General features: G+C 42.7%; 2 protein-coding genes across 11 annotated transcripts in view; one reads left to right on the plus strand and one right to left on the minus strand.

The window, feature by feature from the left end:
* MAST2 (microtubule associated serine/threonine kinase 2) overlaps positions 1 to 3,306 on the minus strand; it is a 391,471-nt gene extending 388,165 nt beyond the window's left edge. For 5 of the 7 annotated variants that reach the window (XM_048862155.2, XM_048862154.2, XM_048862150.2 and 2 more), the window contains exon 1: positions 3,133 to 3,306. In XM_048862155.2, coding sequence (XP_048718112.2) covers positions 3,133 to 3,306 — 174 coding nt within the window. The remainder of the gene's footprint in view (positions 1 to 3,132) is intronic. The other 2 variants (XM_075131875.1, XM_075131876.1) reach the window with 2 other exon arrangements.
* LOC125641766 (riboflavin-binding protein) overlaps positions 3,286 to 25,762 on the plus strand; it is a 34,942-nt gene continuing 12,465 nt past the window's right edge. The window contains exons 1-6 of one of the 4 annotated variants that reach the window (XM_048862164.2): positions 3,286 to 3,373; positions 4,836 to 4,982; positions 7,765 to 7,959; positions 21,175 to 21,334; positions 22,222 to 22,321; positions 23,534 to 23,662. In XM_048862164.2, coding sequence (XP_048718121.1) covers positions 7,957 to 7,959; positions 21,175 to 21,334; positions 22,222 to 22,321; positions 23,534 to 23,662 — 392 coding nt within the window. In that variant the 5' untranslated portion in view covers positions 3,286 to 3,373; positions 4,836 to 4,982; positions 7,765 to 7,956. Of the gene's footprint in view, positions 3,374 to 4,835; positions 4,983 to 7,764; positions 7,960 to 19,003; positions 19,027 to 21,174; positions 21,335 to 22,221; positions 22,322 to 23,533; positions 23,663 to 25,762 lie in introns of those variants that run through there. The other 3 variants (XM_048862165.2, XM_048862162.1, XM_048862166.2) reach the window with 3 other exon arrangements.

Here is a 25,762-nt window from a genome sequence, read left to right on the forward strand (position 1 = left end):
ACCTTTCAGCACCATCCCACATCCATTCATTAATATGGACCTCGAAAAATCCATTCACCTACTTGATAGGACCTAGACCATCAATCTTATGAAGAATTTAAGATTTCATTAAAAGGTTTCCATTCCTTACCATTGCAAAGAGAACCTTGTAAATAAGAACCAAATGTAAAGCAATGCAGTTCTATCTTTCTAAGTTCACAGATAGCTCTAGTGCAGCTCCTAACTCTTCCAAGCAACAGCAGAGCAAAATTAACAAGACTCTGGTTAGTTTTCCTATAATATGCCAAACTCTGAAATTGATAAACATATGGAGGTTACTCTTACTACTTTGGAAAGCAATTAGCATCAGCAAGGGCAGGCAAAGGAGGACTTAAATTTTATCAGACATCCTCTGGCCCAAAGCCAACACAAATACCCCCACTCCTAACCCCAAGCAGAATCCAGGGAGGCAGCATGCTAATAGGAATTCCAGCAAATTCCCTCTTCCCAGCAGGGAAGACTCAGATTCTCATCAACACATATACCCATGGAGCTTACAGATTGGTCCTCCACTCTTGTTTCATATCACTATCAAAATTAAGTCCTCCATTAGACTGTAATAGTTTAACAACTAACTAAGCTTATTTTCTATAAAGCAGCTTAAATATGGTTTTCTGTTTCAGACGCTATATTTCAAAACAAAATTGACAAACATTAAATTAGTAAGATATTTCCAATATCTCATTTCACAACAAAAAACTTCTCAGTTTCAACATATCAAAACAATCTTAAAATGACAAGCAGTGATACGTTTCAGAGTAACAGCTGTGTTAGTCTGTACTCACAAAAAGAAAAGGAGTACTTGCGGCACCTTAGAGACTAACCAATTTATTTGAGCATAAGCTTTCATGAGCTACAGCTCACTTCATCGGATGCATACTGAGGAAAGTGTAGAAGATCTTGTATATAATAAGATCTTCTACACTTTCCTCAGTATGCATCCGATGAAGTGATCTGTAGCTCACACTCAAATAAATTGGTTAGTCTCTAAGGTGCCACAAGCAGTGATACATGCAACCAATAAAGTCAAGGGCCTACAGCAGATAGATTTTTACGATCTATATTGATGAAATTACTCTGACTACTAGTTGCAAAGATATGGAAAGTAACTATTTGCAAAAAATACCAACTAGAAGATGATTCTCAATACCATAATGTTATATTAGTACTCATGTTCCAAGTTTTGTATAGACATTAACTTGTCTTCTCTCATCAGATGCAGCTGTTATTTAATCATTTAAGAATGCCTGCAATCTATACAGAAGAAACAGGGTCACCTCCAGAGAAAATCTAGACATAGGATTTGCTTAGCTGACACGAAACAGAACCCAGAGAGCTCTATTTTTAATATGACTCTCAAAATGGCCAAGTAAAATGATGCATCACTGCACTACCTTAGTCTGCATACTTACTGTACCTTTTGCTACTCTACAAATAAAATCAATGTCACTAAAAAGGTTCACCAGTCTTTCTAACCTGCTAAATCTCATCTGCCATGTTCTGGGAGAAATGGAGAGAGAAAATTAAAATAAATAGTTATTTGTTAAATTGTGTTTAACTATGTCTAAACTAAAGCATTTACGACCTCTTGGTAATCATAGCAGTCTCAAAATGTCTAATTCGTCATTTTATTTTTAATTAGAAAAAAAGTTACATTTAAGGGAAGAAAAAACAAGCTGGGTTTGAAAAGCTGACATGTCCTGAGTTTTCTGAGTTTTAAACAATTTTACAAACTTTAGAGAACTATAATACAGAGGGTTAGTTTTCTGGGCACAATAGAAATCACTTATATAAAGAACCAAGACAATATTAACCAGTCCTACAGACTTACCATAGACACTTTTATTAATAATAATCTAGGATAGGATCCTTCAATAACGAGAGCTATAATTATATTATTAATACTAGTAGTCAGCATGTTACACAAAGCTGGATTCTGCTACGTTCTTTTTCCCCTTCCCTCGTACAGTCTACAGTGCGGGCTCTGGCTCAAAGAGCCATAATAACAGTAGGCATTTATTTGGCACTTTACACATTCAAAGCAGCGCAGACCATGACTCAATTTTTGATTCACTAGTTTCTCAGATACATTTTCTATCTTCCTTTGTTTCTTAAACCATTTGCCTGTCAGGATGAATTTAATGTGCATTTTCCAACAAACGCTGCTGCGCCCATAATACTGCATCATGTGCCCCCTAAAACCAGCTTCTAGCCAGTTTTCAGAGGAACAGCCGTGTTCGTCTGTATTCGCAAAAAGAAAAGGAGGAGTTGTGGCACCTTAGAGACTAACCAATTTATTTGAGCATGAGCTTTCGTGAGCTACAGCTCACTTCATCAGATGGCTCATGCTCAAATAAATTGGTTAGTCTCTAAGGTGCCACAAGTCCTCCTTTTCTTCTAGCCAGTGCCGCACACCTCCACCTCCCAGACTCATCCAGCCAACTCCATCAGAGCCACGCCAACCCCAGCTGCCACCTGCAATGTCCATACCCCAGAAGGTCCCATGGTCACAACTCTCCCCATTCCCGCTTCCCTCTCTTCACCCCAAGGCACCCCGTATCGGACTGGCTGCCCCCTGGCTGCGGCAAGCCAGGCATACCACATCACGTCCCCTTCCCCGACGCCTGCCTCACACCATTTACCTACCCGCAACGCAGGTGCGTGCAGCCTCCCGCCCTCGCCACCCGGTCCCGCTGCCCTGCGAGGCACCCAGCCAGCCCCCGCCCCCCGAGGCACCAGCCCCCACGCCGCCGGCTCCCTTCACCCCATGATACACCCACAGCCCCCGCCCCACCGGCCCCTTCACCCCATGATACACCCACAGCCCCCACGCCGCCGGCCCCTTCACCCCATGATACACCCACAGCCCCCACGCCGCCGGCTCCCTTCACCCCATGATACACCCACAGCCCCCGCCCCACCGGCCCCTTCACCCCATGATACACCCACAGCCCCCGCCCCACCGGCCCCTTCACCCTGCCACGGGCCCCCCGCACACCCCGCGCAGCCCAGTCACCCCGGCCCGGTGCCCCGCAACGCGCCCCCCGCCCCCGCCGCGGGGTGGAAGGGCACCCGGCGCCGTGCCCCCTTTACCTTCTCCTTCGCCTCCCTGCAGGCGGCGCCCGGGGCCCTGGCGTCCTGCGGCTCCCTCCTGCCGCCCCCCGCCGGGGCAGCTCTGCCCTCCGCGGCGGCGGCCGCCCGGGCGGGCTCCCTCCTGGGGGGCGGCGGGGGCCCCGCTTTGTCCCCCCGGGAGCGGCCCTTCTTCATGGCGGCGGCGGCTCCTCAGCGGCGGCGGAGCGGCGGCCCCCGCGGCGCGCAGCCGGCCATGGCCGGGGTGAGTCACGCAGAGGAGAGCCGAGCCGGCGACGCCTCCTCGGCTCGGAGCGGAGGGACCAGCCCCGCCGCTGCCTCACCCGCCCTCCTGTCAGGGCGGCTGTGGCGCGGATCGAGCGCGGCGGCGGCGGCGGCGGCACCGCCCCCTTCCCCTGCTCTCGCGAGAGGCCGGTAACTCTCCGGCGGGCGGGAGGGAAAGCCGCGGCGCGCGGCGCGCGAGAAGGGGGCGGTGGCGAGGGCGCGCGACACAGGGACAAGCGAGGCGGGAGGGGCCGCGCGCGCGAGGCGCAGCGCGAGGGAGGGACGGGCCGGGGGAGGCGAGGGTGGCACCGCGCACAACGAAGGGAGGGGGCAGGCTACCCTCCGGCTACTGCAGAGCCGGCCCTCGGTGTCGCCGGCAGCACCCGCCCCTGGCCCCAGTCCTAGCCAGGGCAGGGCAGGGGCTAAGGGCTGCTGGGCCGGGAGCCAGCCATGCCATGCCATTAGCTGGCTACCTTGTGCCGAAGGCTAATTGCCCAGATCATGGGAAAACAACTGAATGGGGCGGGGGGGTGGGGGGGATACCATGCCAGTCATCGACTGACCAAACAGCGCAGCCAGTGCTGGACCAGCATTTGGCAGCATGGCACATGGACAACTCTCCCAAGCGCCTGCCTTGTGCAACGGAATCTGAGCTTTCATTGCAAAAAAGGGTTGGTCTCTGGCTGCTTTCGGAGCAAGGGAAACCTCAGAAATACGCATAAAGTGTAATGCAAGTAGCAGCCTCTTCCGGAGTCTAGAACAATAGGTCTGAGAGATCTGAACTGCCTCATTCACCTTAACTGGCGTGCCCAGTGGCGATAAATTTAAGTGTCAGTATTATTAGCTATTTCATTACTCAGGAAAGGATGTAAGAAAGAAGGGGATCGTAAGAGCCGTACCATCCACTGTGAGCATAGTCTTGTAGCACCATCAGTAGGTGGGCATTTGGGAGATACCCCCGCCTTTTAAAATCTCAAGAAGGAGTCACGCTCAAGGAACCTAACAGGGTCCAGTCTGATTGAGGGGAAACCAAACCCCAGGAGTCCAGCAAAAGTCCCTGGGAATATTCAAATGCCACTGAAGGGGAGCCAAGATCAAGGAGCCCAGTGGAGCATACACATAATCATATATTTTGAACATCTATACAGTCTACTATGAGTAGTCTCTTGTTTTGGTAACTTGTATGGGCATAGTTTACTGTGTGGGTGGAATTTGGAAAAGTATCGCCTCTTTTTTTAACCCCTGACAAACAATAACAGAATAATAAAACAACAGGAGCAATTTTGTCCTACTATACCTAGCCCCTTACATATGTGAGTAGATGTTAGGACCCCATTCTTCTGTAGACAACTCCAAGTACTTTGTAAGATCAGGAATATGCAAAAAAACAGAGATAAGCAACAGTTGTCCACCACATTTTATAGCCCAGTGTTTCCTTACAGAAAGACTGGAACACGGAACAAATGAAAATGGAGTTCACCATCTCTCTACTGGAAAAAATGAACTGTACTGATTCATTCTCAAGGAATAACCAGACCATATATCCTTAACTCTTCATCTCCTGTCTCATTTGAGCTAGTCATAGCCATGTAAGCCTGTAAACACTTTACCTTTAAATATTAACTTAATTTTGAGGCTATAATATGCCTCTTTCTGGAGTGATACGCAGAAAAAGCAGCCTTCAAAGTTGGTCTTTTTTCTATGTTGCCATGCACAAATCAGGATGCATTCCATTGCTGTGGAAAATAGTTCTTTCTTCCGCTTTGCCCTGCTGAAAATGTTTGTATGTCTTTGTCCTGGAGACATAGATGTTATAAATTCTCTTTTTTATATATAGAAACAGCAGCAGAATACATGTTTTCATGATTTATTGATGTAAATGAGTGGGAGCTTTTTAAAATTATTCTTGAGAATGTTTAAATTCTTGGTCTCATCTCAAAAAAGATATAATGGCGTTAGAAAAGGTTCAGAGAACGGCAACAAAAATGGTTAGGGGTTTGGAACAGGTCCCATATGAGGAGAGATTAAAGAGGCTAGGGCTTTTCAGCTTGGAAAAGAGGAGACTAAGGGGGGATATGATAGAGGTATATAAAATCATGAGTGGTATGGACAAAGTGAATAAGGAAAAGTTATTTCCTTGTTCCCATAATATAAGAACTAGGGGCCACCAAATGAAATTAATGGGCAGCAGGTTTAAAACAAATAAAAGGAAGTTGTTCACACAGCGCACAGTCAACCTGTGGAACTCCTTGCCTGAGGAGGTTGTGAAGGCTAGGACTATAACAGAGTTTAAAAAAGAACTAGATAAATTCATGGAGGTTAAGTTAATTAATGGCCATTAGCCAGGATGGGTAAGGAATGGTGTCCCTAGCCTCTGTTTGTTAGAGAGTGGAGATGGATGGCAGGAAAAGAGATCCCAAGATTATTAGGGGGTGGGATAGCTCAGTGGTTTGAGCATTGGCTTGCTGAACCCAGGGTTGTAAGCTCAATCTTTGAGGGGGCCATTTAGGGATGTAGGGCAAAAACTGGGGATTGGTCCTGCTTTGAGCAGGGGGTTGGACTAGATGACCTCCTGAGGTCCCTTCTACCCTGATATTCTATGATTACCTGTTAGGTTCACTCCCTCTGGGGCACCTGGCATTAGCCACTGTCAATAGACAGGATACTGGGCTGGATAGACCTTTGGTCTGACCCAGTATGGCCCTTCTTAGAAGACCACAGAATCCAGCATAATATACTTCCAAAATGTACCAATGCTTAATATTTTCTGAAAGGAAAGGACACAAATCAATCCTGAGCATTTTTATGACTCTTGGACACTTTGCAACAGTACAAATGACTGGATCTGGAATGGAAATATTCAGCATGGAGAAACCATTAGATTCATAAATCTCATATTAAAACAGAAAATAATAATTACAACTAAATAGTATATGCTAGAATACTGCTAAACTTGTGCTGTCTGAGGACAAAATCAAGTATTTTCACTGATACTTTAACTTTACCATTAATACCAGATTTAAAGCAATAACTAAAACAAAAATTAGCCAGCTGATCAGTTGGCTTACTGTTTCCAGAGCAGAAGCTGCTGCTGCCAAACAAATATCTTACTAAGGCTTGTCACTTAACATTCTATTCATACTATGTACATGATCTTCATTCTCAACATTGCTACTCTGAGCTGGATGAAATGGCTCTAGCTTTTATGTATGCGTAGCCATCTTGTTCTTTCTATAAGTGGCCCAGTTCCAGTGCTATTCACAGAGAGTTTTGGTCTTGACACTGGAATACTAACGTTGACAGCTGGCATCATGCCATCATCTCTGACTAAAAACAGTGCAATTATTTTGGGGCAGATTGTCCTATATACAAGAAAGACCCACTGAGGGGACAAGAAACTTTAGACCCTGTGCTAACACAATGCATCTTGGCCGTCCAGCCAGTCTGGCCTCTGTGGCAGTACTCTTCAAGATTCAGTCAAAGGGTGTCAGGATGCATCTGAACAGTATCAATTACAAGTGGCTACAGTATAGAGTCAGTTATTTTAAATGGGTGAGAAAATGGTATATGCATTGTAAGAAGAATAGGAATTTTTTTTAGAGAGATTGAAATCCATGTGGGTAATTAGAACGTTCGCAGTTACATTAGATAAGGGCAGGAGGGTTGCTTGTTTAAGAAAGGATATAAGTCTTCATGTTTCAAGGCATAAACTAGTCACAGACTGATGAGGATTAGGAAGAAATTTCTCCTGCCCGCAAATTATTCCATAACTGTCCCTTACGGAATTTTCTACATCTTCCGCTGAAGCAGCTAATATTGGCCACTCTCAGGGACAAGATAGTAATCTAGATGGACCACTAGTCTGATCCAGTTTGGCAATTCTTATGTTTCTCTGTAAAATAAAGTCCAATCATAAGATGGAGATTTCTGTTATTAGCTTCATGGGCCCTGTATATAGAGTAAGGAAATTTGCGCTGATGTTAGATGCTTCACTTGGCAATGGTGCAATTCATCAACATAAAGAGTTTGCACTGGTGTATCTCATTTAAATACCTAATAGGAAAGTACTGGTTATTAGTGGGTGTTTATATAACGGGTTAAAAGTAAGGGTGAGTGGGAGAGAGCACAGTTTGTGTAATACCTAGGTTTACAGTCTTGTTATCAACCAAAGAGCTCATGGAATGCTACATAGCATAAAAAAAGAGACAAATGAGAGCAGTTAATAAATATATATAAAGGGTTTGATTCTCGACTCCGTTGTGAGAGCTGACTTGGCTGTACAGTGCCTGACACAAAAGGGCCTCTAATATTTATATTGCGTTAGCACCTAAACAACCATATTAAACATCTACATCTATGTATTTATACCAGTGAAAGCTTTCCTAATGTGAACAGGGCCACAAACTGTGTCACAAAACAGCAGAGTTACAAGAAGCAAGTTTTCCTGGGATTAATAAAGGATGCATGGGAGCAGCTTTCCATAAAAATCTGCGAAGCCACCTTGTTGTCCTCCTTCAGATCGCTCCTTAAAACTCTCCTCTACTGTGATGCCTACAAAAAACAATGGTAAAGCTGTTCATGTCCTGTCACTGCTCCTTATCAAGCTGACCAGAACCATTTCTTTGTTACCTTGTGCTTCTGCTATCTGTTTGTCATAGCTTCCTGTTGTCTCTTGTCTTAGATTGCAAGATGTTTGGGGCGGGGATCGTCTCTTTGTTATATGTTTATACCAGGGATCGGCAATGTTTGGCATGCAGCCAGCCAGGGTAAGCCCCGTAGCGGGCCGGGCCGGTTTGTTTACCTGCCACGTCCGCAGGTTCGGCCGACGGCAGCTCTCACTGGCCGCGGTTCGCTGCTCCAGGCCAATGGGGGCTGCGGGAAGCAGCGTGGGCCGAGGGATGTGATGGCCGCCGCTTCCCACAGCCCCCATTGGCCTGGAGTGGTGAACCGCGGCCAGTGAGAGCTGCGGTCGGCCGAACCTGCAGACATGGCAGGTAAACAAACCGGCCCGGCCCACCAGCGGGCTTACCCTGGCTGGCCGCATGCCAAACGTTGCCAATCCCTGGTTTATCCAGTGCCTAACACAGTGTGGCTAGGACCACTAGGAATTACCTCAATACAAATAATTAATAATAATAATAATAAAGCGAGACAAGGTGGGTGATGTAATATCTTTTATTGAACCAACTTCTGTTGGTGAGAGACAAGCAGAAGATAAAAGATCCAATAAAAGATATTACCTCACCTCCTTATCTCTAATATCCTGAGACCAACATGGCTACAACAACACTGCCTACAATAAATGAAGAGCAAATTCTAAAAGAATCAGTATTCCACAGCTGAAAAAAAGAACGAATATTTTGCATCAAATACTGGAAAATTATAGTACTACTTCAATCAAATGTTAACAATCTGAGATGGAGTCATGATAGTTGTCGGTTGGTACTGTAATAAGAGTTTGGCTAAACTGGACCCAGCTTTTCTTCTTCTTCTGTTTGCAAAGCCCATGTCATGCTTTGTACAGCAAGGAGTTTTCCAAAAAAAATACTATTTTTCTAAAAATACAAAAAATTTTGCCAACAGTCCAGGAACAACCTCATAACACCAATCCAACAAGAATACAAAATGCAGGGGGAAAAGATTTTAGTACAGAAACAGATTTCAGTTTAATGGTTTCAGGAGGTTTATACACAGCAATAAGATAATGTAGTTATTTTAATATATCTTCACATGCCTCCTTTATTCTCTCAGGGTTGAAAAGCCCAAAATTGGTCTTGAAATTATTTTGCTTTTTGAGGTTTGTTCCTTTATTTTGTTTGGTGGGGGTTTTTTTTAACCTATCAGTCTATTCAAATCCCAGGTTTCTTTTCCAGTGATTCATCCTCTGGGTTTTTGTATCGGCCATTCCTGTGACTGGTTGGAGGAGTCTTATACATTTCAGTGTCCATCCTCCAGAGTACATACTTGCACACAAATTAGAAGAAAGCAAATAAGTTTTATTTCTAACCAACCTATAACTTAATATATTCCTTACACAGTCCCTGGAAAAATCATGGAGCAGGTCCTCAAAGAATCAATCCTGAAGCACTTGCATGAGAGGAAAGTGATCAGGAACAGCCAGCATGGATTCACCAAGGGAAGGTCATGCCTAACTAATCTAATCGCCTTTTATGATGAGATTACTGGTTCTGTGGATGAAGGGAAAGCAGTGGATGTATTGTTTCTTGACTTTAGCAAAGCTTTTGACACGGTCTCCCACAGTATTCTTGTCAGCAAGTTAAGGAAGTATGGGCTGGATGAATGCACTACAAGGTGGGTAGAAAGCTGGCTAGATTGTCGGGCTCAACGGGTAGTGATCAATGGCTCCATATCTAGTTGGCAGCCGGTATCAAGTGGAGTACCCCAAGGGTCGGTCCTGGGGCCGGTTTTGTTCAATATCTTCATAAATGATCTGGAGGATGGTGTGGATTGCACTCTCAGCAAATTTGCGGATGATACTAAACTGGGAGGAGTGATAGATACGCTGGAGGGGAGGGATAGGATACAGAAAGACCTAGACAAATTGGAGGATTGGGCCAAAAGAAATCTGATGAGGTTCAATAAGGATAAGTGCAGGGTCCTGCACTTAGGACGGAAGAACCCAATGCACAGCTACAGACTGGGGACCGAATGGCTAGGCAGCAGTTCTGCGGAAAAGGACCTAGGGGTGACAGTGGACGAGAAGCTGGATATGAGTCAGCAGTGTGCCCTTGTTGCCAAGAAGGCCAATGGCATTTTGGGATGTATAAGTAGGGGCATAGCGAGCAGATCGAGGGACGTGATCGTTCCCCTCTATTCGACATTGGTGAGGCCTCATCTGGAGTACTGTGTCCAGTTTTGGGCCCCACACTTCAAGAAGGATGTGGATAAATTGGAGAGAGTCCAGCGAAGAGCAACAAAAATGATTAGGGGACTGGAACACATGACTTATGAGGAGAGGCTGAGGGAGCTGGGATTGTTTAGCCTGCAGAAGAGAAGAATGAGGGGGGATTTGATAGCTGCTTTCAACTACCTGAAAGGGGGTTCCAAAGAGGATGGCTCTAGACTGTTCTCAATTGTAGCAGATGACAGAACGAGGAGCAATGGTCTCAAGTTGCAGTGGGGGAGGTTTAGATTGGATATTAGGAAAAACTTTTTCACTAAGAGGGTGGTGAAACACTGGAATGCGTTACCTAGGGAGGTGGTAGAATCTCCTTCCTTAGAGGTTTTTAAGGTCAGGCTTGACAAAGCCCTGGCTGGGATGATTTAACTGGGAATTGGTCCTGCTTTGAGCAGGGGGTTGGACTAGATGACCTTCTGGGGTCCCTTCCAACCCTGATATTCTATGATTCTATGACTCTATGATTCTAAAAGTACTGGGCTGAAATTCTGGCCCCATTGATGTAAATGGCAATACTCAATCGGGTCACGATTTCACCCCAGATTTTTCTTTTCTGTATAAAGAGTGCAGAACTGGGACCATCAGAAGTGTCTCTTTGAGAAAAATACTAACATTTAAGAGACAGCACTATGAATCCAAAAGCATTGCTCTGAAGTCTAACAAAGTAAAAATGAATAATGTTTGCTTAAATTGGCAAAGAGGATGATATACATGTTATTGCAGGCCAGAAGCAGCTTTAAAAATGATCTGTTCTTTAGAATGACCCTTGGGACGATTTGAGGAATCTATCTATGTACAGCTTATGAATTCTGGTTATTATGAAATGTTTGTGTCATGGAATGCCTCAGTGTTTAGTGATCTGGCCATGAATTGATGGGGCTTTTTCATTACCTGCCAGACGAGGGATGGTCAGCTATTAAACCTTAATGGTCACCTACTCAGGTGGAAACACCTTGAGACAATAGGTTGGCTGAAGGTGGGAGAACTAGTTCTTTCAACTTCTATGCATGGTGCTGGGGTTTGGAGAGTGGAAAATGCCCAGGAAGCTTTGGGCAAAGAGGGAGGCATGGTTTTGTAGTGGGCAGTGGATCTTGTTTAACTTGGGGACCAGCCAGGGGAAAGGAAGCAAACTAATTTGGGGGAGAGAGAGAGAGAGAGACCAGAGATTCCATGTCCTGAATGAGAAGCCATGTGCAGAAGGCCAGTGGGGAGAGGAAGGATCCTAGATTCCTAAGAGGACTTTAAGCTACACCCAAATAATGCCCTAGAGTGATGAGGAAACTGCAGCAGGGAAATGCATCCAGATCAGTGTTCCCACTAATTTTTCCCATGCATGTGCAGAATGAATCACCTGCGGGTTTGGGCTCTGGGGTGGGGCTGGGGATGAGGGGTTTGGGGTGCAGGCTACCCCTGGGCTACAGCAGAGAGAGAGGACACCTCCAGATCTCTCTCCCTGCAGCAGCACCTGGGCTGGGGGGGAGAAGTGCCTCTCCCTGTCGCACCAGCCCCAGGGCTGGGGCCGCGGGATAGGCTCCTGTCCCCTGACGGTGGCAGGGCTGGTCCGGGGCTGGGTTGGGGCTGGGGGAGGGGTACCTCTCCCCCAGCTGTGGCAGGTCCGGGACTGGGGGAGTGGCATCTGTCCGTGCCGCAGCCCTGAGCGCCTGTGCAGCACTTAATAGGCTGCTGCACGGCCGCGCAGCTTAGAGGGAACTTAGATCCAGATGTGTTCATTATGTTGTCTAGCTCTGTATTTCTCGCGCTATCAAAGTAAAGAGTAATTGTATTCAGAATCATGTGCAGAATCCACGTGTGTGTCAGTTGGCTTAACTATCAGGTGCCCCTGAATAGTTAAATTGTCAACCCAGTGGGGCCACATGGTTGGAATTCTGGAAAAGGGTGTGCTAAACTGTGGGAGAGTCTGAGGGGTCAAGAGTGGTCCTGGAGACCATCGGCAACAAGGCTAGCAACGTGGTCTAATTTCCATGAAGGACTAGCAGACGGAGTCTGTGCCTAGGAAGTGTGTTAGAGGGGCCAAGGGGAGGAGTAGTGCTTCAGCATTTTTGGGTACAGGGAAGTGTTGAGTACGAGTCCAGTGCACTGGGACCCAACTCAGCAGCCTAGTGAGTGTCCAGCAGCGGGAGCTTTACTAGGACTGTGTGTGTGTGACAGTTATAACTAAGGCATCCTATGTTTATTGCCTCTTAATGGTTTCTAGATTAAATATGCTCAAAAAGTAAAAATTCTTTTTTTTCTAATTGGCACGTCTGCAAACGCAACCTGAGATATGAAAAGCAAACTAAATTTTTTCATTCTCATGCATCATCATCCATAATAAAAATTCTGTCAGCCAAATTATGTTCTCATTTACATTTGGGAAATGTATTCTATTTGGGAAATTCTATTGTCTTCAGATCATGCCTTGATTACATCTTTGGAACCCCACTGAAGGAAATAGGGTTGCACAGGAGTAACTGATTGAAAGTGTGTAAATAATTATTTTGTTGATACACAAGCAGGAATAAAATCCAGCTCAGTTCTTCTTAACTGGCTGGCTCTGCAATGCTAACAGGAATACAAAGTGATAAAAACTTACTTCAGTCGCTAATATAAGATCTGATTCTCAAAAAAGGAACAGGTCTGTAGAGTAAGCAGGTGTCATTTTTACATAGTTACTTTTCAGCATAGAAACATACTTTGATTAACATCATGATCCATGATCATTCAGTCAAATGATCAGCCGTTAACTGAGTGAAAATAATGGACTGCTATATCACATGAATTTTATTACTCCTCTGGGACATGTATCTTAATGTTACATATGTTTTAGTTTTATTTAAAAACATGAAAAGGTAGAAACGTTACAGTGCATTGATATGGACATTAAATATTGTCAGGTGCTCAGACACTGTGGGAATGGGGGCCTTATAGGTACCACAGCTAATAATTAGATAGATAGATTAGATTAGATAGTCACTGACCAAAAATAGTACAACTCAGCAATAACTTAACTTACAGAAAAGCAATATTGTATACAGTGTTGTTGTAGCCATGTTGGTCCCAGGATGTTAAGAGATTGTGAAGTAATATCCTTTACTGGACCAACTTCTGTTGGTGAGAAGTCAATCCAGTAAAAGATATTACCTCACCCACCTTGTTTCTAGAAAAACCAATATGACCCACTCAAAATCTAGAGCTGTCATGAAAACAGAAATCCCCAGTAACTCACCTCCCAATATAAAACAATCCATAAACTAACTACCCATAGTATACCTTAAAATAAAAAAGGAACAGGAGTCTTCATCTTGGATTATGATGGGCTAGTATTCCTTCTACAGTGCCTGAGCCTGGTCTCTCTGGTGAACTTCTGTATGCCATTCTCGACCTCAGCCGACACAGTAATGTGTGAGAGGTGTCAAACAGACTTCACTGTCCTTCCTCTTTGCTGCTGGAAACCCTGCCGAATCCCCAGGCAACTGTTCCTGTGACAGCAGTGATGTTATGGAACACAGAATATTCAAAGACTATTTTATCAACTTGATAAACATGATATGTATCTTTATGGGCGGGCCAGTGGTTGTATGCCTGGCTAAATGGATAAGATAAAGGATGTTTCCTGCAGGAACTAAAGTCAGAAGGGAGTAATGAATGCAAATCCCCAATACTGAAACAATGTAGATAACAAGTCCTTTATATTTTCACCCCTGGGGAATAGCAGACAGACTGCTTTGACCTGGTTCAAAGGTGTTGGGCAGACAGAGGATTTGAAACTGTTTAAAATATGAGCCATGACCTGAGGAGAGGGTCATTCACACTCAGTTCAAGAGCAGACAAGCATGAGACTGTGACCAGAGACGGGCCCTGTGAGAACACCTGAAGTACTTTAGATCTGCCAGGGTCTCCGCTTGGAAGATGGTTTCCGGCCCAGGGAAAGGTGATGGCTAGAGGTCTGAGACCTTAACTTGAATACCCTAGAGAAGGGATCAGAGGTCCAGTAACTCTGGAACTGTGACAGCTCCTTTCTGGATCCCCTTCAAAGTCTGAAAAATATCCCAGTTTTCTATAAATACAGTTTGCATGCCAATTCTGTAACAGAAGTTTCAACAAATCTTTTGGTGTACATATACCTCTAAGGCGGGGGGTGGCCAACCTGTGGCTCCGGAGCCTCATGCGGCTCTTCAGAAGTTAACATGCGGCTCCTTGTCTAGGCACTGACTCCAGGGCTGGAGCTACAGGTGCCAACTTTCCAATGTGCCGGGGGTGCTCACTGCTCCACCCCTGGCTCTGCCACAGGCCCTGCCCCCACTGCATCCCTTCCCGTCCCCTCTCCTGAGCCTGCCATGCCCTCGCTCCTCCCTCTCCACACCAGAGCCTCCTGCACGCCACAAAACAGCTGATCGAGAGGTGTGGGGAGGGAGCGGGAGGCGCTGATTGGCGGGGCTGCCGGTGGGTGGGAGGCACTGGGAGCAGGATGGGGGGGTTGACGGTGGGCTGCTGACGTATTACTGTGGCTCTTTGGGAATGTACAGTGGTAAATTCTGGCTCCTTCTCAGGCTCAGGTTGGCCACCCCTGCTCTAAGGGCTTGTCTACAGCATGCATTTGTCCACACCAGAGGGGAGTAATTTTTAGTGCACAATAGTGTTGTGTATCAGCTGGTCTCTGTGGACCCTGCTGGCACACACTAAAAGTTCTCTAGTAATCCTTGACTCTGGGAGCCAGCCTTGCCCTGCCCTGCTGTGAGAACCCCCACTCCTGGGCTCTTCATGCACAGCCTCTGGCATATAAGATGCTTGGATTGTGCAACTGAATGACACTAGCCAATATCTCGGGTCCCAGACACAACCCTAGGAACCTCCATCTTGCCGTGTCCAGTTATGCCCGCTGGACGTTGCAAGCTTATATGAGTTCGTCAATTTAACAAAGAAATTGATATGTACCAGGCTTGTTATCCCAAGGGGAGTCTCTGACACGCTTCAAACTAAACATACTGCTTTGGGTAGAATAAACAAACAGATTTATTAACTATAAAGATAGATTTTAAGTGATTATAAGTCAACACATAACAAGTCAGATTTGGTCAAATGAAATAAAAGCAAAACACATTCTAAGCTGATCTTAACACTTTCAGTGCCCTTACAAACTTAGATGCTTCTCACCACAGGCAGGCTGGTTGCCCTTCAGCCAGGCTCTCCCCTTTGATCAGCGCTTCAGTCGCTTGGTGGTGATGTCTGTACATGAAAGTGGAAGAGAGAGGAAGAGCATGGAAAATTTCTCCCTTTTATCATGTTTTTTCTTCCCTCTTGGCTTTGCCCTCTCCGCTTCAGAGTCAGGTGAACATTACCTCATCGCAGTCCCAAACTGATCAGAGGAAGCAGGGTGACTTACTTGAGAGTCCAACAGATCCTTTGTTGTTGCATAGGCCAGTGTCCTTTGTTCCTGTGAGGCTGGGCTGGGTTTTGTCCATACATGCCCTGATGAGGTGTGAACTGCCCCTCTGCTCTTGGGGAGTTTTTGCCTCAGCTTGCTTTAAGCCATGAGGACACATTTTCAGCCTCATAACTATATACATGAAATTATAACCTATAACATTACCATAACAACAATGCTCAGTACATCATGAGCCTTCCAAAGACACCCAACATGACAAACTTTGCATTAGATACCACACAGTCATATTATAAGGATGAACATGGGAGTGTAGGGTGTTCCCATGAGGTAGAGAACGGCATATATATATATACCAGGCAGGTGTGGAGGCCAGAGCAAACAGCAGCAAGGCTTAAAGGCGAGGTCTCAAATTGAAAGCAGTGGTTTACAAGTCAGGATTCTGTTCCAGTGACTGCCCTGGACTTGATATGCATGACCTTAAGCAAGTCTGTTTTTCTTTCTTGGGCAATTTCAGTCATGGAGTAAGCTGAATGTATTGGAGATGAATCTGTGGAATTTTGCCCACTGACACAAGAGCTGAGTTTAATCCTCTGGGCTGGGCCTCAGTTTTCCTATGTATAGAATGCTGATAATAGTACTTATCCACCTCAGAAAGGTATTAGGTTTAATTAATGACATTTGGTGAAGTGCCCTGAGATCCTAAAATAGGTGGTGCTAGAGAAGTGTGAAGTATTCTTATTTTCAACCAATATTACTGATTGCCATGCTAAATGTTGCTGTACATAAAAATCCATTAGTATTGTCATTAAGAGCCTTTATTTTCAGAGCTTTTGAACTCAGCTGTAAAAAAAACTGCACCATGTTGAAGCTTGACATATGGTATAAAGTATCAAGCCAGAAACAACTATTTTCTTTCTATTTAGTTCATATCAGTTTGCCAATTTATGTTGTAGGAGTAAAAAAATCCTTAAATGCTATTTTGACTACAACTCTAAAATGGATTTATTTTATGTGAAAATGTGTAAGTGATTGTTTTATAATGTAGACTAATCACTTTCTAGTTTTAATGTGATAGTTCTAACTAGTAGCTACTGTGCATAAACTGTAACTATTTTTTCCTCTATTCAAAAAAATTAGTTGATAAAATGAAATTAGTTGCTCCTAAGTGGATAAAATGAAATGGTTTCTAAGGAGCAATTAGTGTATCAATAAGCTAGGCCACACCAACAGAATGGGGGATTGTATCCTGGAAAGCAGTGACTGTGACTCTGAAAAGGATTTAAGTGTCATAGTGGACAGGCAATTGAACAGGACCTCCTAGTGTGATGCTGTGACAAAAAGGGCTAATACAAATCCTTGTATAAACAGTCAAATTAGGGAAGTGACTTTACTTCTGTGCACAGCATTAGTGAGACTGATCCTGGAATACAATGTACAATTCTGCTGTTAAAGAGGATGTTGAAAAAATTGGAAAGGGTTTCAAACAGAGGCACAAAAATTATTTGAGGGCTGCAATAAATGCCTTATAGTGAGAGATTTAAAGAGCTAACCTCTGTTTAGTTTATCAAAAAGAAGACTGAGGTAACTTGAATACAGTGTATAAGTATCTTCACAGTGAGAAAAATATCAGATACTGAAGAGCTCTTCAGTCAAGCAGAGAAAAGCATAAACAAAAAACCATGGCCAGAAATTAAAGCCAGACGAATTCAGACTGGAAATAAGGCTCAAAATTTTAACAGTGAAGGTAGTTAACAGTTGGAACAAACTAGGGTGACCAGCTAGTAAGTTTGAAAAATCAGGACAGTGGATGGGGGTCAATAGGTGCCTAAATAAGACAAAGCCCAGAATATCGGGACTGTCCCTATAAAATCAGGACATCTGGTCACCCTAGAACAAACTACCAGGAAAGTGGTCATTCATCTTTTGATGTCTCCAGATCAAGATTGGAAGCTTTTCTGGAAGATATGCTTTAACCAAACACAAAGGCTGTGTCTACACTACAGACCTTACAGCGGCCCTGCCGTACCACTACAGTGTTCTCCCATCAGTAAAATTAAACAACCCCCATGAGCGGCAGTAGCTATGTTGGTGGGAGAGCATCTCCCACCAACATACCACTGTCTACACCGGCGCTTTTGTCAGCAAACTTTTGTTGGTCAGGGTGGTTTTTTTTCACACTCCTGACTGGCAAAAGTTTTACCGATAAAAGTGCTAGTGTAGACATAGCCAAATTATTGAGCTCAGTGAAGAGGTAACTGGGTGAAATCCTGTAGCCCTGTGTTATACATGAGATCAGACTGGATGCTCTAATGGTCCCTTCTGCCTTGAACTCTATTAATCCACAAATTAAATCAGCCCCTACTCTCAACTGCCTTGCACCTTGTGTAGTCATTTACATCCATGCAAACTGAGTACAAGGTGGGTTTAAAATACTACCAAAGCCAACCTGTTTAGGCAATGTCTGAATTTGGCTGAAAGTTTCCTAACCCCTTCTGTGCTGATTGCTGCCGCAACATCTGCAACCCAAAATACGCACACGGGACTGCTACACATACCTTGTGTGTCTCCTTTGATGTGCCAAATGGTGATACAGGGCTCTAGCATGCTACTGAGCATCTGCTTGAAAATGTTCCTATCCATAGTTAAAGTTAAGCTTATCATAACTACTTTCTGCAGAACGCCCGTTAAAAGCAAGACAGTGGTTGTTTTATGGATATAATACAGTGGGGTCCTGATCCACTGCAATACAAATAATCATAATAAGTAATAAATAAGAACATAGGAATTGTCATATTAGATCAAACCGGTGATCCATGCAGCTTAGTATCCTGTCTCTAACAATGGCTAGTATCGGATGCTTCAAAGGAAGGTGCAAGAAACCCTGCTGTAGATAGATAGGGAATAACCTGCTCATAGAGGATATTTCTTCCAAACCCCCATTAGTTCAAGACTGGTTTATACTATCAGGCAAGAAAGGTTTCTATCTCTTCTAGAACTCTTGGTGAATTTTGGTGGGAGGGGGTATTGCTTTTAGTTTTGGGTTTTTTGCTTATTTTTAAAAACCCTATCTATTGTACCTGTATTTTCTTGTTCACCATTAGTGATCTGCAAGCAATAAATGACTATTATAAGCAGGTCAGTTTGTGTACTGATTGTGTGTGTTCCTGAGATAAACCTGTTAGCTTTCCAAAGAGTCAAGGAACTCTCCTGAGGCAAACAAACTCTGGGGCATTGATACTAGGTGATATATAGAGAGAAGAGAGGTTCAAAGCTACTTACTGTTTTCCAGTGTGGGGAAGAGGTAACAATCAGAGAGACAGCAGAAGAGGTGAGAAAACAGCACTCAAATTGCAGAGACAATTGTTATTGTTATTTTCCTGTAATATTTTGATTTCTTTATACTGAAAGGTAATATAGGGACTGATCCTGCAGTCCTTACTCAGGCAAAACTCTCCAATAAAGTTCATGGGGAGTTTTCCCTAAGGATTGCAGGTTATTTTTCATAATATGCACAAATAATTATGATGTGGTTTATATGGAAGGGTCTAGATTTACATAAATCAGACAGTTATTTTTATTTTTTAATTTTTGGATTCATCATCTGTCGAAGATGCAGAAAATATTGGGCCAGATCCTCAGCTTTTGTAAATCAGCAGAGCCCCACTGAAGTCAAGGAGGCAACATCAGTTTACACTGGCTGAGGATCTGGCTCATTGTCTTAAAAGCCATTAGAATGAGTTCACCTGTAACTGTGTGAAAAGCATAATTTTCTACAGGATGCAACAAAAACCTGAAATTTATGGAACAAATTAATCCATGCTGCAAAGCCAGTGAAGTCACTGGAGTTACACCATGATAAATTTACACCAGTGTATCTATAGGAGACCTGAAATCATTTATTGGGTTTTTTTTAATTAACTATTTAGAACTAACTTTGCTCTACATGATTTATATTTTTTTAATCTACAGCTTGTATCTAAATTATCACAATAATATTTTTGCCTAATCTGTACACTTTATGAGGTTATAAATTAACTGAAAAAACATAAGGAAAAAAGACCCGAGGTAAAATTTTAAGAAAGCCAGAGTGACTTAGGAGCTAAGTCCCACTTTAAAAAATGATTTAGGGAATTAGGGTTCTCAGTCACTGAGGTGCTTTTGAAAATGTTATCCCCAGTCATCACTGTGGATAGCTCACGGAAAATCTATGCTCAGTGTGCACCAGAAGTTAAAAAAGCAAACAAAACTGTTAGGATGTATACGGAACGGAAAACAATATGGCAAATATTATAATTCCATTATATAAATCAATAGTCTGAGCTTTCCTGAAATTTTGCTTTCAGTTCTAGCCACTGTATCTCAAAAAGGATGTAGCAGAAATATCAAGGGATTAGAAACGAGCAGCAAGAATGATTAGAGAGGTCTGGAAAAACTTCCATATTAAAAAAGACAGGTTTCAGAGTAACAGCCGTGTTAGTCTGTATTCGCAAAAAGAAAAGGAGTACTTGTGGCACCTTAGAGACTAACCAATTTATTTGAGCATGAGCTTTCGTGAGCTACAGCTCACTTCATCGGATGCATACCGTGGAAACTGCAGCAGACTTTATATATACACAGAGAATATGAAACAATACCTCCTCTTATCTATAGATAAGCTATTACCAGCAGGACAGTGGGGTGGGAGGAGGTATTGTTTCATATTCTCTGTGTATATATAAAGTCTGCTGCAGTTTCCACGGTATGCATCCGATGAAGTGAGCTGTAGCTCACGAAAGCTCATGCTCAAATAAATTGGTTAGTCTCTAAGGTGCCACAAGTACTCCTTTTCTTCATATGAAAAAAGATTGAAAAGATTCGGACTATTTCGTTTATGAGGAGATAAATAAGAGGGGACAAGATAGAGGTATACAAAATAAAGACCGTATAGAGATTATCGACCTTGGGTAAGTCATTTTGCCTCTGTGGTGCAGTTCCCCACCTATAAAATGGTGATACTCATACTTCCCTATCTCACAATAGTCTCGTGAGGATAAAGTGCTTTGAGATCTATCAATGAAAAGTGCTGTATAAGAAATAGGTATTATCATTATTCCACTGTCTTGTGAAGCAGCTAGTGCCAGCCACTGTCCCAAATAGGCTACTGAACCAGAGAGACCTCTAGCCTGATGTAATATGACAATGTGTATGTTCCCATGAATTTCAAGCTGTGTTAAGATTCAGTGCCTGAGGTTCTTGATCTCAGTCATTTGTCCCTCTTGGCTTAAAAATCTTGGCTGTTAATAATATTAAGATACTGTGAAAGAGAAAGGGGACAAATACACGTATAAATACTTGTCTGTCCATCTTTGCTTAGCACTTTTTAATTTTTCTCCTTTTCTAAACAGTCCTTCCTATTAGTTTTATAATCGAGCGGAAATTTCATACCAGACTTTTCTCAGAGATAAAGGACCTCACTGAAATGTCTATTTCCTTACAGGGCAAGTGCAGAATGAAGATGTTCAAGTTTGCTGTAGTCCTATTTTTTGCTATCCTAGCAACATCTACCTGCAAATGGGATAGATGTCTGGAGGGGGGAACTCACAAGCACAGACCAAGCCCTGAGCCGGACATCCATGAATGCACACTGTACTTTGAATGTAAGAGCTGTTTAATCTTTGGCATAGAATTTAGAATAGTTTAAAAGTTGACCTTTGTATCGACTAACAGTCCCTAGCATACTTTTAGTTACTTTAACACTGTGCAATATTTACAATAGGAGTTTTGTTTGAAAAGCAACTTTTATTGGCTTTTTCCTTACTACATCCAGTTCCAAATGCAGAGCCAGATACCGCCCTCCTTGAGACCAGTTGCAAAACTATTGGCTTCAGTAACTGAACTTCAAAAATGTATGATCCAGATTTCATCCTGTTGTACTCCATTTACTTAAGCTTGCACTAGGGATGACTTGGGCCTGATGGGATTAAGTATGAGAATATTTAAAATACAGCATAATCATCTTGATTGTGATGTACCAGTGCACAAATTATTGTCCTAATTAAGTTTCTGGCCTGATTAAGAGTAGAGACTGTCAGAAAAAGTATGAAAACACTGAAAATTAAAATGCTGTACTGGATATAAATGTAAGAATAAAACCAATATTCACTGCATGTCATCTTTTTTCTTCTTTATTTGATAACTTCTATATTAAAAGGCTGGAGTTCAGAAATTTCACTCCTCCAGCATATGACAGCTGGTTAAACACCACTTAGTTTCTTGGCACTGACTGAATACATTCTCACAAAACAATATTGATGCCAGTTCAATCCCACTTAATCAGTGGTCACATTATCATTTCCAAGATCATTCACTTACAAGTCGTAGAAAGTCTTTCTTTTGTAAAGCTTCCCTCCCAGTTGTTACCATTTTGGATTATGTGCCCAAAAGATTCATTAAGTACTCCTGTTCTTTTTTCTAAATTGAGTTTTCCAAATTTTGAGTGTTAAAGTAAACCCTCATTGTAGTCTCTTTGTTTTATTTCCAATAGCTTCCTGTTGTTATGCAAACTTCACAGAGCAGTTGGCTCATTCACCAGTAATTCAAGTAAGCAACAGCTACTGGAACAGATGTGGGATTCTCAGTAAATCGTAAGTCAGCTTTGATATTGTCTATGTCTTGGTGCAATAGGACTATTCCACAATAGCTGAAACTGCCAACATTAACTCCCCCTGGAATTTCTGATGGAAACTCCATATGTTTTTCTGGAGATGTTACCTAAAGTGGCTGCCCCCATCTTGGCCCCTTGTCTGCGCAGCTCCTCTCTGCTCCTTCTCTCCTCACCCAAAATCCATGGAGCCTTAATCACATTTTATTCAGGCAGAGTGGCTTCTGCCATTTCAGAAGAGGAGTGACTGCTCTTAAGACCTGCTCTTTTAAAAAATGCTCTCTGGTGTGCAATAATCTGGCAATGCAAACCAGTAGTAAACCTGGTTTACCTGGCTGGTTAAGCCATATTTACAACCATGCCTGCTTTGTACTTCTGTAGCAGCCGGAGCATACCATTGAATCTAGCCCATAATTTGTATCGACAGGGCCTTGTCCCTTGTTTAAACAAACAGATAAATTAGATTAAGTCTTAAAAAACAAAATGTAAAAGGGAAGCCAGAAAGGAAACTTGCAAATAATGAGAAAAATTCTTGTAGTCTTGTGAGCTTTGTAACCATAAAAAATGTTTTCCTAATTGAGGTTTATAGTTCATTGCTAGATTTTGAGAGTTGTCAAATATGTCAGGCTACACAAATAAAAGAATGAAAGTGCAAAACAATTAAGCAAAAACATATTTGCAAAAGTAATAGCTATTGCCTGCCACTCCCAGGAGAACAACTACAATATGTGGTTTTTCAGTAACTTCAGCTGGACTAGAGAAAATCTAAATACTGGTGAAATCATGAGAGTATAACACAGAAACAAAGCTTTATGCTGTGGTTTGATGCTACATTTTATTATTGCTTTGAACTTGACCATTTCGTGCCAGCAAAAACTCAGTAGCTCAAATGTTTATATAAAGCAAATACAAAAGGGGCCCAAACATGACTAATTAATTCATTTAAAAATTAGAGTGAATATTCAAGACCTTTTTTGCATGATTTGTCCAGTTCCAGTAATTTCACAGGCAAAACCTGCACACAACAACAAAGGAATAAGTTTAGAATCTATACACAAATAGGACAAGAGGATGGATTTAAATTGCTCCATCTAATCTATAGTGATGGGTGCTGTCGAAACCTGTTGGAAAGTGTGGACTATAATCTTGGATGCTGAGAAGCAGACTTAATTGTTGTTTTTCTCACTCAATGTAGCTGCGAGGATTACATGAAGAAAATCGAATGTTTTTACCGGTGTTCGCCGCATGCCGCTCACTGGATCAATCCCAACAACACTGCTGGTATTGAGTTTGTTCCTTTGTGCCAAAACTTCTGTGATGACTGGTAGGTTTAACACTTTACACTGCTCATATTTTTAGTTATATTTGAGATACCTGCATTACCTGTGTAAGAGGTAGCCACAAATGTGCAAATAATGACCTTCCCAAACAAGTGGCAACAAAATTTGATAGCACTCTGCATCATTTATCTCCCTTCTTTTGTTCAACTTCTCTCTTTTTTTTCTATACCTCTAATTTTTCCCCTTTGAATTTATTACCCTGTAAATAATAACATTCTCAGTGACATCTCCAATCTAATATAAAGTCAGTTTGTATCATGGTTTTGAAAATACAAATTATGTGAGCAGCATAATCACATATATTATCTAAATATGTGCCCGTGATATTGATACACTTCTTTTATTTCTGTATCTATTAACTACGCTGTGGAATCATGGAATAAACTAACAAATTCATTTATGTAATAAATTTAATTTTAACCTTCTGCCTCTTCACCTGCTTTCTGTCTACAAATCCATTTCTGCTTAAACTACTTCTAATACTCCATATTTCAGAACAGTTTTCAGACAGCTGTCATTTAATAAAAATTATAATGATCTAACCCCAAAATAGTTAATTTTTTCTTCCCCCAAATACAACTCAGATAAAAGCAGGCAGTGAAAATTACTTTTTGAGATACAAGGCATGTGGTGGGATAGTTTTAAGCCCAATACCTTGCAAATCATCAGGTCTAGACATCTTGTATCCCACCGGAGAAGTGAGAATTCTGATTTTCTAGTGATTCAGATCCAGCATCTATTTATAGGTACAGAGAGTTGTGAAATGTAGATCTTTAATCATGAAACCTTGGTGTTTAGCAAAGTTACGTTAGAGCACGTATAGGAGCTGGAAAAATGCATTTGATCTATTTTCTCTGTTACTTTTAGGCTTGGGCATGGTAACTTGAGAAATTTGGCTTTACTGGGAAAATGATGTGAAATGTAGCACAAATAATGGTTGAGCTGTTCAGAGCAGTCTAGAGGATTTAGACACCTGTCTTCCATTCAAATCTGTGAGAGACAAGGTGGGTGAGACAATATATTTTATTGGACCAACTTCTGTTGGTGAAAGAGACAAACTTTCAACCTTACACAGAGCGTCTCAAGTCTGGGAAATGTACTCAGAGAATCACAGATAAATACAAGATGGAACAGATTGTTTAGCCTAAGTAGTTAACACATTTCAAGGGAGCACTGAAGGTGAAGTGCCCCTTAAACATCTGTCCAGTCATAGGGGGAAAAGGGGAAAAAAAAGCTGGGGATGAGGTTCAGTAGGTTATCAATTGTTGTAATAAGCCATAAATCCAGTATCTCTATCATAGGTGCTGGAACTAGAGGTGATGGGGGGGCTGCCACACCCCCTGGCTTGAAGTGGTTTCCATGATATACAGGGTTTACAGTTTGGTTCAATGGCTCTCAGCACCTCCACTATAAAAATTGTTCCAGCACTCCGATCTCTATTCAGTCTCTATTCAGATTTATAGGATCTAGGTAAGAACTTAAACTCCTAGGCTCATCTTTTGAAGGTGTATGGAGGTTTCCTTTGAGGATGAGGACTGATAAGCCAGGTAGAGAGTGATCACTGTGAAAAGTGTTCAGCCGTGGCCGATATGGTGTTTTTATTGTTTTTCTGTGTGAGTTCATTTGAGAGCATAGTGATTGTTTCGTTTCATCCAGTAGTTGTTAGTGGGGTATTTAGTGCACTGGATGAGGTGGGTTGTTTTTTTTAAACTATGTCCACTCTGCTCTGTGTCTAAGCTAGAGAAGGCAGGTCGAAGAAGGATAAAGCTTGTGTGTTCCACTGATGACGTTTATCCTGTTGTAGAAAATTCCATTTTGCTGGAAGAAAAGGAGTACTTGTGGCACCTTAGAGACTAACCAATTTATTTGAGCATGAGCTTTCGTGAGCTACAGCTCACTTCATCGGATGCATACCGTGGAAACTGCAGCAGACTTTATATACACACAGAGAATATGAAACAATACCTCCTCCCACCCCACTGTCCTGCTGGTAATAGCTTATCTAAAGTGATCATCAGGTTGGGCCATTTCCAGCACAAATCCAGGTTTTCTCACCCTCCACCCCCCCACATAAATTCACTCTC

This window comes from Caretta caretta, chromosome 8, assembly GCF_965140235.1.
Source record: "Caretta caretta isolate rCarCar2 chromosome 8, rCarCar1.hap1, whole genome shotgun sequence".
Lineage (NCBI taxonomy): Eukaryota > Metazoa > Chordata > Testudines > Cheloniidae > Caretta > Caretta caretta.